This window comes from Rhamphochromis sp. 'chilingali' (assembly GCF_963969265.1).
Source record: "Rhamphochromis sp. 'chilingali' genome assembly, chromosome: 7".
Classification (NCBI taxonomy): Eukaryota; Metazoa; Chordata; class Actinopteri; order Cichliformes; family Cichlidae; genus Rhamphochromis; species Rhamphochromis sp. 'chilingali'.
In genome coordinates, this window is record NC_137934.1 from 2,778,232 (window position 1) to 2,791,919 (window position 13,688).

Genomic DNA, 13,688 nt, shown 5'->3' on the forward strand with positions numbered 1-13,688 from the left:
CAATTAGCGTTATGCACTTTTAATGGACTTATTGATTAAGCCATTATTATTATTATAGTTATTATAATTGTTACTATTATTTGAATTAGGTCATTACTTATTTCTAACATTCTAACCTATGAGAACTCAGACCTGAGTAATTCTCTGTCATGTTTCTTCATTATGAGTGACAATAAAGAACTTTGAACCGTGAAACTATATTGTTCAGTTTTATTTTAATACTCTTCAAAGTATTCTCCGTTTGTCTGCTACGTCAGATTTATTCTTGTGTCTGTGTTCCCTTTATTGAAATTCATAAGAAGATGAAAGTGATAAGATACTGTGATGATCACAAACATTTTGTCCCCAGAGCCTCATAGGTAGTTAGGATGGTTTTAAACTGACAGAAGGTCTAAGGAGCTTGGAAAGAAAAGCGTCTTCTTTAAGTTGCTTGAAGACATTTCACCTCTCATCCGAGAAGCTTCTAGGGTCAAATGGTGGAGAGTCCCACATTTAAACCCTGTGGGGGTGTCTCCCCCCAAGAGGGACATGGACCCCCTAATGATCATCTACCTAACCACATGAGCCAAGGTGTGAACACGGGTGTGGGTCACAGTCAGCCAAGGTTTCGGGTGAGCTCATTGTGAAACCTAGCTCCATCCTATCATGTGATTTCCTGAGGTTAGATGGCCCAGGATGTGAGTGGGCGTTAAGGCGTCTGGGAAGGGAACTCAAAACTGGATTATAGATGGCAGACCGTTGGTGTCGTAAGCCCCGCCTCTGTTCAAAGATGGCCTCTTTTATTCCTCTTTCAAACCATCTGTCCTCTCTGTCCAAAATGTGAACATTGGCATCCTCGAAAGAGTGACCTTTGACCTTTAGATACAGATGGACTGCTGAGTCTTGTCCCGTGGAGGTGAGAATTATACTTGGAAAAATTTGGTGAATTTTAACTATATAAAATTGATTCAGTCCTTGTGAGTACAGCCATAAGGCAGAAATATGTCGACATACATTAATTACTATTTTCTGTTCCTTTTTTTCTATGCACGGATAATATTTACACTAAAAGATTAAAAAAATCGAAAATATCCACAGAATATGTGACATATTAGGTCCACATGAAAAAATATTTACAGCCCGTCTTTTTAGAAGTATTATGCAATTATTGAATAATTATTATCTACATATCCATGCTTGAAAAATATTAAACACATGTCAGTGTGCTACATACTGAACCTACATGACAGAAACAGAGTATCGATATTATCACTCGTCTCGATACTATTGATATTTGGATAGACCCGCCCACCTCTACTCATTTAATCAAGTAACATTGTTATGTTGTTTGGATTTCATTCACGGCGATTGTTTTTAAAAGGCCAGCTTTGAGACAAATCTCATCCATAATCTCTCTGAGTCAGAGTATAAACCCGGTACGGTACAGCCAGAGCTAAAACTGCCCCTGCTGCTGCAGAGCCCCTCCGGGCCTGTAGGGGGCATTTTCAGAAGACTAGCCTGTCGACATGTAGCTGAGGAAGAAAGGCAGCATGTAGTAGTGCAGCAGGACCTTCAGTGTTTTTACGAACTTAGTAAAAAATGTCGCTCTTCTTTCATTTAGTTATATAATTTACACAGGACAGTCAGACACTCGTTATCGGTCTCAAGGTGAGTCTTTCTTGCTGCATACGTGATATCGCGTGCAAACTGAAGAAGGTCATTTTCACATTAGCTCCCAAGCTAACCTGCTAGCACCCATGTATCTGTCAGGGACATCAGCACTGTGAAACAGCTATCAGTCCTCTGTATTTGTGTAATAACCCGTGGCTGTTCCGGCTGGATAAACCCTACAACCTGTATATAATTACTGAGGTTAAACAACTTGTTCTCGGATATGAAACAACCTGCTACCTAAAAAGCATCTGTGCTGATGGTTCACCCCCTTCACTCAGGTTTAATAAGCAGCATAGCATGGAGGAAGCGCATTATAAGTGCGTGTAAATGTGCTGAAGTGTTACCACAGAAAATATCAAAGAGTAAAAACTACAGTGTTGCGTGAACATACTTTCTTTTCTGTGAAAAGTATCATATAATTGAAAAAACTGGGAAATGTATTAAAAATATCTCCATGTAAACACACAGATTTTTCCTACAGTGGCCAGTAAAGAAGAACGAGTACTCTGTGATGAGGATGTTTCTTCAGTGCTCGTTTTGTTTAACTAGCAGTCAAAAACTCCAAACTTAGCTGTCTGTGTGCTAAATAGCGAGGTGAGGTAACTTATCCAGCTTCAACTGATTGTGCTATCATTTCTGTTTGAATAGCAGCACATCTGTATGCACCATGGAGCCTGTAATGCTTCAGGTTTGGCAGAGAGCCTTTCGCCGCCTGCACAGGACCCTGATCCTTCCGAAGAGGTTCGACTCAGGCTGTGCTGAGCAGGCAGCCGTCCCTGCTTCTGCGCCCTCCTATGGTAGCAAGCCCGTACTCCTGGTGTCTCGTCTCTACCAGCCTTCGAACTTACGTGATGTGGCGCTGGACAGCCGGCTGCCAGGGGAGATGAGCTGCAAGAGCCAGAGGCTCATGCAGCAGGCTGGGCTTATTCATCCATCCAGCCCAGGGTGCTACTACTACCTTCCTGCCACCGTCCGCTCCATGGAGAAGCTGGTGAGATGAGGCCTTATCTTCTTATAGGAGTGATAATAATAATAAAGTAATATTCATGGTTGGTTTTGTCCTGCCAACTAACAGAACTGATACTATTTTCTTTGTTTAGATTTTTTTTATACCATGTATACATTTTTATTTTGTTCATTTATCCTGAGGTGTGCAAATGTTCCTTTAGGTCTTATTATATATATATATATATATATATATATATAACATAATAACACGCTCAATATTTTGCTCTACGACAGCTTCAGAATGACAGACATCCTCTTACATGACATCTATCAAAGCAGTAGTATATTTGCCACAGGCTCTAAATATGTTTAGGCTGTGAACGTTGTCCAGACAGTCTCTTTTCCCTCTTAGATTATTGTGGATTATACGATTATAAAACCTAATTAATCTAATCACATAGATTATGTGATTATGTAATCGAATATATTAGATTAGATGTTTATTGGGCTAAAATGATAAAGTTAAACAGTAGCTCTTGACTAAAGGGAAAAGAGTACAGAAATGCCTTTTTTTCTAGTTTCCTATAAATTTTTGCGTGACTGCTGATGTTTATCGTCCAACCTCCTGATTTGCACTGCTGTCTTTGATCAACAGGTGAGAGTGATCGACCAGGAGATGCAGGGGATTGGTGGGCAGAAGCTGGACATGCCCAGTTTGTGCTCGGCCGACCTCTGGAAAACCAGTGAGCGCTGGGATTTGATGGGAAAGGAGCTGTTCCGCCTGAAAGACCGGCACGGCGCTGACTACTGCCTGGGTCCCACTCACGAGGAGGCAGTGACGACTCTCGTCGCTCACCAGGCGACTCTCTCCTACAGACAGCTCCCACTGCTTCTTTACCAAGTAAGCATTCAGCCTGTTCTTACTGCCACTGTTTTTCCTGTAACAAGCTGCAGTTTGTTTGTTTTTTCTGACATGATTTATTTTGAAAACCCCCCAAAAAACAGATCACTCGCAAATTCAGAGACGAGCCAAAGCCGAAGTTTGGCCTTCTCCGAGGGAGGGAGTTTTACATGAAGGACATGTACTCCTTTGACGTGAGCGAAGAAGCCGCTCATCAGACGTACGAGTCTGTGTGCCAAGCGTATACTCGGCTCTTCGCCAGGTTGGGTCTGCGTTGCGTTCAGGTGCAGGCGGACACTGGAAACATCGGCGGTAAACTGTCCCATGAGTTCCAGCTGCCGGCGGACATCGGCGAGGATCGGCTTCTGGTCTGTGGGAGCTGCTCCTTCTCCGCCAATGTGGAGACCATGTCATCAGACCAGTCCAACTGTCCACAGTGTGAAACTGGGAAACTGGTAGAGTCAAAGGGTATAGAAGTAGGCCACACGTTTTACTTGGGTAAGAAGTACTCTCACATATTCAAAGCCACCTTCAGCAATGCCCAGAACAAGCCGGCTGTCGCTGACATGGGCTGCTACGGCCTCGGGGTTACGCGAATTCTGGCGACAGCAGTCGAGGTGATGTCAACAGAAGAGGGGATCCGCTGGCCGGGGCTTATTGCTCCTTATCAGGTTTGCGTTTTACCCCCTAAGAAGGGCAGTAAGGTGGATGAGGCAACACTCCTAGCTGAGGAACTGGTCCAAGCTTTGGGAGAAATTCTGCCTCACCTGAGAGGTGAAGTTGTTTTGGATGACCGCACACAGATGACAATCGGAAAGAGGCTGAAGGATGCCAGCAAACTGGGTTATCCATATGTTATTGTAGTAGGACAGGGAGCTCTGGAGGAAACACCCAGGTTTGAGGTGATCTGTCAGCAGACAGGTGAGACTGTCTTCCTCAGTAGAGATGGACTGTTAGATCTACTGGGAAGAGTGGAAACTATATAAGTAACAAGTATGAATGTTAGAATAAATGTTTCAGTTTGTGTGAGGTGGTGGGCATAGATTATTCCATGTTTTCCAAAGCCTGTAATTTACACATTCAATAAACGTTTTTTAAACAATAGCTCTGTGATGTACCTGACCTGCATTGTACACTACAATGTAATGGAGTCCACAGCTTTGTTTTTTACAGTAAGTCGTGTAATAATCCTAATAAAAACTTAATCTGTACCTGGACAAATCAGTGCTGGTTACAACCAAATTATGAATGTCGCAAAAAAGTGAGACAGCAAAGAAAAGCAAAGTTGGTAGAAATATTCCCACTGTTTAGTAGTATTTATAGTGGTATCCTACAATGCAGATATCCTTTGTAAGTAGGCCAGTATACAGCATGAAGTACATGAGAATTTGTCACAACATGAATGTAATATAACACTGATCTCACACCAGATTGGGAGTGAGTCCTTGAAAAATTAAAATAAATGCAAGTTTATTTTTTTTAGCACAAAAATAGTTATCCCAGTGCATGTTGTAAAGCAAGGTCCTCAAAATGTGGACAAAAAGCCAAGAGTTAGGCTACAGTGCCCCCACTGTGTTAGGGTTGCTTTCCATGGTGCACACAAGTAAGGCTGAAATAATTAACGGGATAATTAGAAAAGAAACTGCCACCTATTTTAATAATACGTGGCAGTGCTTTGAGAGCCTTACTTCTGCCGTCGGAGCTTCGTACCGCGAGGAGTGGAACGCTCTGCCGGAAGTGAATTTCCACACGGATTCTTTCGCATGTGGCACCGCTGTTACACATGTGTAAACAAGGCAACTTGAGGAACGGTTAGCTGGACAGACTGCTGTCAGCATTAATATAAGATTTAAAAACAAGAACAAGCTCTTTAGAGTACATTTTGATCCAAAATGGCGTCCACAGTACACAGTGACAGCGACGATGGCATGGACGCGTTCATGGACAAATTCAAGACCCAGCGGTATAAAAATGCCTTCAGTGAAAACGACTGGGAGGAGGTAAGGTTGGCTTGCGGAGACTATGTGCACTAGATAGAAAGCCACTTGAACCTGAATAAAATGTGTTAGCACGTCTTTGTTCTTATGTTGGTGGTTAGCAACAAGATGCTAACATGCTCAGTATCTCGTGAAGATATCGAAAAATAGCATCAGTACCAGTGCTGGTATCGGATCGATACTAGCGCGATAGAATCGATACTTTGCTTCTGTTTTCCACCTTCAGTTTGTAGCCCAATGAATTGTGTCTGAACCTTTCTGTGCTGACTGTCACATCTATTTTATTTATAGCCCACAGACACATTTAGATTCCAGCCCCCCCCCCCCCCCCCGAAAAGAAAAAAATCAGTTTCAAAATACATGAAGCTGAAAGGTAAAAATCACAGTGATTATTAAAACGTGTTCAGAGCTTACAAATTAATAATGGTTAATCTCCGACTCTGTATGCTGCCCTCAGAGGTTAAAAGTATTAAAGTGTCCATATTGGTATCGGCATTACCGGCCTTGGCTTTACTTGTATCAGGTAATACCAAAATGTACTGCTGTCTCACGCAGGAGTTTAATAAAATACCCATGTTCATGAAAAACGCCCCCGAAGAGATCGACCCACAGAAATACCCAGAACTAGCCTGCCTCCAGTCCATTATCCACGACGAAGACCGGCCTCCTGAAGGTGTGCGAACCACAGCTTTCTCTCCTCCAAGGCTTTGAATGTATTCGTGAAAACAGCTGAACAAATGTGAGAAACGTGTTCTTTTCCAGAACAAGCAAAAAGCCTGAAAGATGAAGGCAATGCCTATTTCAAAGAGAAGAACTACCAAAAGGCGGTGGTGGCCTACACAGCGGGTTTGAAGAAGAAATGTGCAGACCAGGACCTCAATGCTGTCCTCCTCACCAACCGTGCAGCATCACACTTTTACCTTGGTAAAAAAAAAAAAAGCATCCAAATGTCCTTTTGCTCTCACAAAAGATGACATTGTTTAAAAAAGATATGTCTGGGTTTTTCTTTTTTCCGTGACTCAGGAAATATGCGCTCTGCTTTGAATGATGCTGCAGCTGCAAAGAAGCTCAAGCCAGACCACCTGAAAGCCTTGATCAGAGGTGGGTACTGTTTTTAACATGTACTGCTATGATATGATGACATTGTGTTACTAGGCATGGAAATCTAGTGCTGGTTTCAGTTTAGATGCTCCAGATTTCTGTCGGTTATAGCTCTTAGAAAGCAAATGAATCCCATGTTTGTGCTTCTGCAGGCGCTCAGTGTTGTATAGAGCTGCGCCACTTTTCAGAGGCCATCCAGTGGTGTGAGGACGGGCTCAAGGTTCATCCTACTGACAAAAAGCTGCGGGAGCTGAGAGCAGCGGCAGATAAGCACAAAGTAACTACACTTCAGATGATCCTTGTTTTTTTATATATTATTTTTAGAAGTGGTGAAATCTTTAAAGCGCTGAAATAAACCTTGATTTGTTTTTGGTATCGAAGAGAGCAGCAGAGAGAGATGCCAGGAAGGCCAAGGCTAAAGAAAAGAAGTTGCATGGTGAGAAAGAAGCTCTTCTGAATGCCATAAAGGTAAGCATTAGAGATGGAGCATCTAACGTCGCTCACACGTCACACACATATTTGTATTTGACACTAATTGGCAGCTACCTGCCCCGGCTGCTGCTGCAGATTTATAGTTAGAAACCAGAAGTCCAGATGCTGCCACAGCCCTGCTGGAGGCGCCTAGCTATCAAGTCCAAGCCCAGCCACAGGCTTGTAGTTAATGGGCCCATCACTGGATGATGCGTTACCAGCGCAGGTCTCGTCTTCACCCTGGGCCAGGGCAACCGCCACAAACCATCCGATTCTACAAGGAGCTTAAGTCAAGAGGCTGACCCTACATATTAGAAGATGCATCTTAAACTGCCTTCACTATCTAAGTGAAAAATGAACGCAGAGAACGAAATTATATCAGTTATGATTTTGGCGTCTATACACAGGATCGAGGCATCAAACTCGTGCAGCCTGCGAGGGCTCAGCGGAGCGGTTCCGACAGTGAAGATGAGGACGAACGCTCTCCTGCGGTGATAGCGGAGCTCAGCCTGGATGGCCTCAGCTCTCAGGAGGTCACCGGGGCTCAGGTCTTCGTAGATGAGCAGGGCTCTCTGCAGTGGCCCGTTCTCTTTCTCTACCCCGAACATCAGCAGAGTGACTTCATCTCGGCTTTCTGTGAAAACAGCTGGTAAACGACTCCTGCCCTCAGTGACCAAGATTGTGCTAAATTTATATACAAATATCACTGATGATCGTTTTGATTATACATTCCTCCACTCTTTGATCTGTGACCTGTTTTAGATATCGTTTGACTAAAGTAAGACACGAGATGTAACTTTTATTAGAGCAGCATAAACGACAATAGCCAGTTTGTGTAATGTAAATGCCAACTGTGACCACTGGGAGTCACTGTTGAGCAAAAGGGACACAAAATGTTTTTAAAAGGTTTTTAAAGAATGACTCTTTTATGTAGGACAGTAAATTGAAGCAGTAAAGTGTGGAGAATAGTCACTCTTGCATCTCTCAGCTTCACAGACCACCTGGGAGTCATGTTTGAAGAACTTCCACCCTGGGACGCGGACAGAAAATACCTCCCACAAAATCTGCAGGTCTGTATGCTGGGCTTACAGGTGGGGAGGTGGGGGTGTTATTTTATGAGAACAGAGATCAATTAAAGTAATGATCAAACTTGTATAAAGCCTTTTAGTGGCTCCAGGTGGAGCCGAGTGAAGACTGGTTGGCTGTTTCAGATTGAAAATGGGGAAATGTGTTTGGCTTCAGTCATCAAACTATTCCCACAAATAACTGATGTTGTCTTTCACAGCTTTACTTTGAGGACGAGGAGAAGGAGACACTTTACCGAGTCGACCCAGAGATGTCACTTTTGAAAATACTGCAACACAAAAGGTAGATTTAATAATTTATTCTGCTGATGAGTGGTTTCAGTTTCATTTACACGATGGTCACTAAGAGCACTCCTCAAGACAAGTTCTCTTTATAATGCTCCTTTTATTAGGTGCTGCTGTGAGTTCCTTGTTATAGATGACTTCCTTCCTTATGTCAGATTTAAATGTATACCTGAGGGGTTATTAACTGTTAGAGAATTTACTTGTACCATTGTTTTCCAGCGTTGCTTGTTGTAACTTTCCTTCATGCTGGTTTCCTGATTGAATCTCTTCTGTTTTGCCAACAGGTATTTTGTGAAGGCGGGCACGCCCAGCTTCATCGTTTTAGTAAAAGGCTCTTCATACTGCAAGCAGTTTTTATCAGGAAGGAAAATACACGGACTGTAAGGAAAGGCAGAGCTTCAATTCACGCACATGAAAACCTCTGACATTCTCAATAACTGACTCATCAAACGTCACTGAAAATAAAACATGAGGTTTTGTAACATGAACTGTTTACACTCTTTATTTCTTTCTGTGAAAAACGGGTGAGTGTTGAAGTGTGTGAATTATTGCGCAACAGTCATCTCATCTATATATTCTAAGGTAAGACCCTTCATAGTATTAGAGAGAAAACAATCAGAAGATCCCCTTTGAGTAATCACTGCTGTTAGTCCAATAGTCACACAACTGGCATAGTAACTCCAACTTTAATGGTCGCCTTCTTTCGTACAACCACAGAAAAAAACTGACCCTCCAAAACTCTTTTACTGCCCCTTTCCCGCCTGCACGTAGCCATGCCCCCCCCCCCCCCACTAGACATTTGCACAGTAGGACACATCTTATATGATATATAATATGATCTCTCTGCTCCCTGTCAGCACTCTCACTGCAGCAGTTTGCTTTTCCTGATTTTGGTTTCAAATCCTTCAGATTTCATTTTTGAGTCTGAATGTTTTCTTTCTTCTACATCAGGCCAACATTTTTGCAGCACTCCTTCCAAAATCAGTAAGATTTTGATCAAAGAATTCAACTTCTTGGTGTCTTCGAGTTTTCATTTTTTGACATTTGTGAAAAAGTTTTAGATTAATAATAATGATAATAATATAGTTTAGTAATAATAGTTTATAGTTTAGATTTTGCTCCCAGCTGTATAACCCTATTGTTGCAGCCCTACCCGCCACAGCGCCGCCTCAGACCCTCAGGCAGGCTCTTTTAGCTTTACATGTTTTACTTATGTGAAGCATTCACTTAACAGTGTTTTTCACAATGGCTAAAATAATAAACTGGTGTTAAACAATTTTTTCCAGCTTGGAAGCCACGCCTCCTGTGACACTGCTGTGTTACAGTGGATAAGTCGGCCATGTGTGAGATCTCTGAAGCTTTTTGCATTGTTAGTGTGATTTGATAAGCTCTTTATCTGCACACAGTTTCCAGGTCAAATTAAGCCCATGCTTTCTGTTTTGTAGGACATCACGTTCAAGCTGACAGAGATTCATTCATTCATTCATTCATTCATTCATAAATGAGATCATAAATGTCTTGGATTTCATATTTTTATTGATGAAAAAACACTTTACATCAGTTTTAGCATCAGAGCAGATCTAACACCACGTTTAGCTCTCTACATGCAGCTATGTTTTTCTCATTAGCAGAAAAATTAATAGACTAAAATTCAATCCTCTGTATTATTACTGAAGCTATGCAGTGACTAATCTAAAAAGGCGACTCATACATTTAAACTAAATGTAATTTTTATGATTATTAGGAAGCTGATAGAAATATTTAACGATAATCTCAATTCAAAATGACTTCATTGTCTCGTATCACTGATAGAAACATCAACACAAACTCTGATTTCGTCACTGTGTGATCACAGTGACTGCTGGTTGAGCCATATAAGCAGCTGGCATTGGTTGTACAGGCATCATCATGGGTGCCTGCATGACTGGAAAAGGCTGCATGTTCACAATGTTGTTATTCTGTATGTTGATGACAGTGGGGGCTTGCTTACGATGCTTTAACTCACGATGCATCTGACACCAGGAGCACGTGGCGCAGCAACTGGAAATTACAATATCGTTAAGGAGAGAGCCCTGCAGAGAGACGGTAAAACCATTATTTCTTTCTTTCTCCTTTTCTGCTTCATGATATTGTCTCACTGTCACTGCTTCATACCTTGATGCCATATCTGTTTCGCATGGCAACCCTTACAGATAAAACTGCAGGAGGTGGACAAGTAGGGATCCCATAGAATGAAGGAGCAAACATTAAATCACATAAAGGGAGAAGATTGTTCTCTCCAAACCTTCCTGCGACAGTTTGGGTGAGGCAGGGGCCGCACCAAAAACCATAGCAGCCTGAAAAACAGAAATACATCACCAAAGTGGTAACATGTCTGAAGTGCCTACGACCCCAGAAATGACAAGAAAAAGATCTTAGACTTCTTCTTACAAGTACTCGCATCCTCAAAGCAATCCAAGAGACCACTGTCCCAGTCTGTCAAGGGTTTTTCTGCCATTGTGTGTTGAAGTTCAGCCACAGATATTAAATAATTACTCTGTAAAAGTAGAATGAAGTAGAGAAAACCCAAATAAAACAATTGCAATGAAAGCTTTATACATCTTTGTCTTCTTTTAGCTGAGACGGAAAGCTAAAGAAAGATTCCTTGCATTTGACTTTGTTGATGTTTTTAACATTGTACTGTTAAATGTTTGGTCACGATTATAAGTATACTGTTTTATCAAGATTACAGAATTGAATCTGTTTCCAGGAAATGGAGTAACATATAGGATGGAGGGAAACATGCAAACAACTTGCAAATGATATAAAAAGAGAGCACATGAAAACATGAAATGTGGACAAAGAAGTTGCTAGTTTTCCATGAATACTGTTGTAAAAAAATAGGAACATGTTACACATGTTGTTGTTTAGGGTACATCACTTGTGAATCGGGACATTGTTATATATAGCTACTTTGACATAGTCCGATTGATTGCAAGGCTAATTTATGACGTTTTTATATTTCTATTTAACCCTTTCAGGCACAGTGTCACTACAGTGGTCAGCTATTGATGGTACACTTCAACATAAACTACATTGGACACTGATGTGTAACCCCGTACCCTGCCGCACACTGGTCAACCAGTTGTCCACCTAAGTGGAGATGTTAAACTCTTCTGAAAAGTACATGTTTTAAAAAAGCGAAGATCAAAAATCTTTTTTTTCATGTCTAAAGATGAATAAAAATACTTAAGAAAAAGAAATCCAGATTGACACTGTCACTATTCATGCATGAAAGGGTTAAGTTTCTATTGTATATTCACCCTCCATCCATAATAAAGAAAACTAAACCAATAAAATATCAGAATCTCTGATAAATGAAATAACTGAACTGACAGCATCATTAACATCAAGCACTAAAGAAAAAAAAAAAAGATGACACAACAAACTCTTCACTTACTTCTTATTCTGCACTCTGATGTCTCTCCTCTCCAGCACTCAGTCACACTCTGTTCTTCTTTATCAAAGGAGGTCATGACACACAGTCCCAGTGAAACCATTGGACATGTGAGCATGACTGGTACTGAATGTATTTGAATATTCAAACAAGTATTTTAAATTGGCTGCACAGAAGTTAAGTGACTGAGAGTGAACTACTGAAACCAGTGGTTTGATGTAAACAGAGCAGAGCAATGCTCTAATACATATAAATAAAGACTGAACGAATAACTGAATAAACGTATAACTGACTGCTGGATTGTAGCCTTTTAGTAAAACTTTGTAACCACTGAGAGAACTCTGGGTTCAGGATGAAGGCTACGAGGTCAAGCCTGTCATCATCACTAAAAGCAGCTTGTTAAAAACACTTTTAAATTGAGAGTTTCAGCATGAAAACTACTGCAATTTGTAACTCTTGTGCTTATTTGTGGTCATAGATCAACAAAGTCAGGAAAGTGAAAGTGATGGAGGAAGAGAGCCAAGAGCTGTGGCTATGAAGAGTTTGCTGAGTATTCTTGGAAAAACAGAGATGGGAAAGTTGACCTGTGGTTATGCTTGTTCCTAGTAGAGGTGTTAGGGTTTAGTTTACATCAGTGTGCTTACCATCTTTCTCTCTTTTAACCGCGGTCAATAAAGTGTCTTTTGTTGTGTGTGGAGAATGCCCACAAACACCCAATATAATACATTTAGAGACTGTAGTAGTTTGTGGGGCAGAGCTTCACTTTCATGCAGTGTTTGGGTGAATCTGATATTTAAAATGAACAGAGCCTTTGTCTACATAGCAACGATGTTTGCATGTTTGAAAGAAGGTGTGCCAAACTATGAGTAGGTGTCTGTTGCACGGGTTCTTTTTCCTTGTTTCTCCAGATATCAATTCCTTGTTGAGCTAAAATGATAACACTGTAAACTAGTACATTTGAAGGATTACATTTAGATTCCCAAAGCTTCATTATTTTATTTGAAGTTATACTATATCCATTCTGAGATATGCACACAAGTATGGTTTTAAGACAAATGCAGCAGTATGAGTGTGCTGGTTTGGGACAAAAATGTCATCTACCTACCAACAAGCAGAGGGTAAATAGAAATCCTGTCCATAGGCTTGATTTTTTGCATTTGCTCAATATCTCTGTTTTAGAAATCACATGACTATCCAGCATTGCAACCAGGAAAGAGTTGCAGTCTTACACACCTCGTACTGATTTTATATAGTGGAGAGTACAGGGTGGGCCATTTATATGAATACACCGTAATAACATGGGAATGGTTGGTGATATTAAAGTCCTGTTTGTGGCACATTAGTATATGTGAGGGGGCAAACTCCTCAAGATGGGTGGTGACCATGGTGGCCATTCAGAAGTCGGCCATCTTGGATACAACTTTTGTTTTTTCATTAGGAAGAGGGCCATGTGACACATCAAACTTATTGGTAATGTCACAAGAAAAACAATGGTGTGCTTGGTTTCAACGTAACTTTATTCTTTCATGAGTTATTTACAAGTTTCTCTTTGTTCACAGCCATTGACATGTCGAAGAGGTTAACATGTGAGGAGAGGATCAAAATTATGTTGATATCTGGTGAACGCAGTAACCGTTTCATTGCAGCAGATTTCAATGCAAGACACCCTACGAGACCACCCGTCTCCCATGCTACAGTTAGCAAACTGCTTGCTAAGTTTCGTGAAACTGGTTCAGTGTTGGATTTGCCAAAATGTGGACGCAAGAAAACTGTCACTAATGAAGAAACATCAGTGGCTGTCCTAGCTTCAT

At 41.3% G+C, this 13,688-nt stretch overlaps 2 protein-coding genes across 4 annotated transcripts; both read left to right on the top strand.

Annotated features, from left to right (window-relative positions):
• The first annotated feature begins 1,505 nt into the window (after positions 1–1,505).
• pars2 (prolyl-tRNA synthetase 2, mitochondrial) lies at positions 1,506–4,857 on the top strand. Of its 2 annotated transcripts, none has more exons than XM_080886043.1 (4): positions 1,506–1,647; positions 2,305–2,644; positions 3,257–3,502; positions 3,607–4,857. In XM_080886043.1, exons 2-4 carry the CDS (start codon positions 2,321–2,323, stop codon positions 4,486–4,488), a joined length of 1,452 nt encoding a protein of 483 aa, XP_080742169.1. In that variant the 5' UTR covers positions 1,506–1,647; positions 2,305–2,320; the 3' UTR covers positions 4,489–4,857. The 2 variants fall into 2 exon arrangements, with proteins under 2 accessions (XP_080742169.1, XP_080742168.1); XM_080886042.1 differs by having other exon boundaries at positions 2,302–2,644; positions 3,607–4,850.
• Positions 4,858–5,257: 400 nt separating this feature from the next.
• Positions 5,258–11,031, top strand: ttc4 (tetratricopeptide repeat domain 4). Of its 2 annotated transcripts, XM_080886044.1 has the most exons (12): positions 5,258–5,502; positions 6,055–6,172; positions 6,262–6,423; positions 6,523–6,600; positions 6,753–6,877; positions 6,982–7,068; positions 7,479–7,720; positions 8,060–8,141; positions 8,357–8,439; positions 8,726–8,821; positions 10,417–10,526; positions 10,634–11,031. In XM_080886044.1, exons 1-11 carry the CDS (start codon positions 5,395–5,397, stop codon positions 10,439–10,441), a joined length of 1,206 nt encoding a protein of 401 aa, XP_080742170.1. In that variant the 5' UTR covers positions 5,258–5,394; the 3' UTR covers positions 10,442–10,526; positions 10,634–11,031. The 2 variants fall into 2 exon arrangements, with proteins under 2 accessions (XP_080742170.1, XP_080742171.1); XM_080886045.1 differs by lacking the exons at positions 10,417–10,526; positions 10,634–11,031 and having other exon boundaries at positions 8,726–8,929.
• The last annotated feature ends 2,657 nt before the right edge of the window (positions 11,032–13,688 follow it).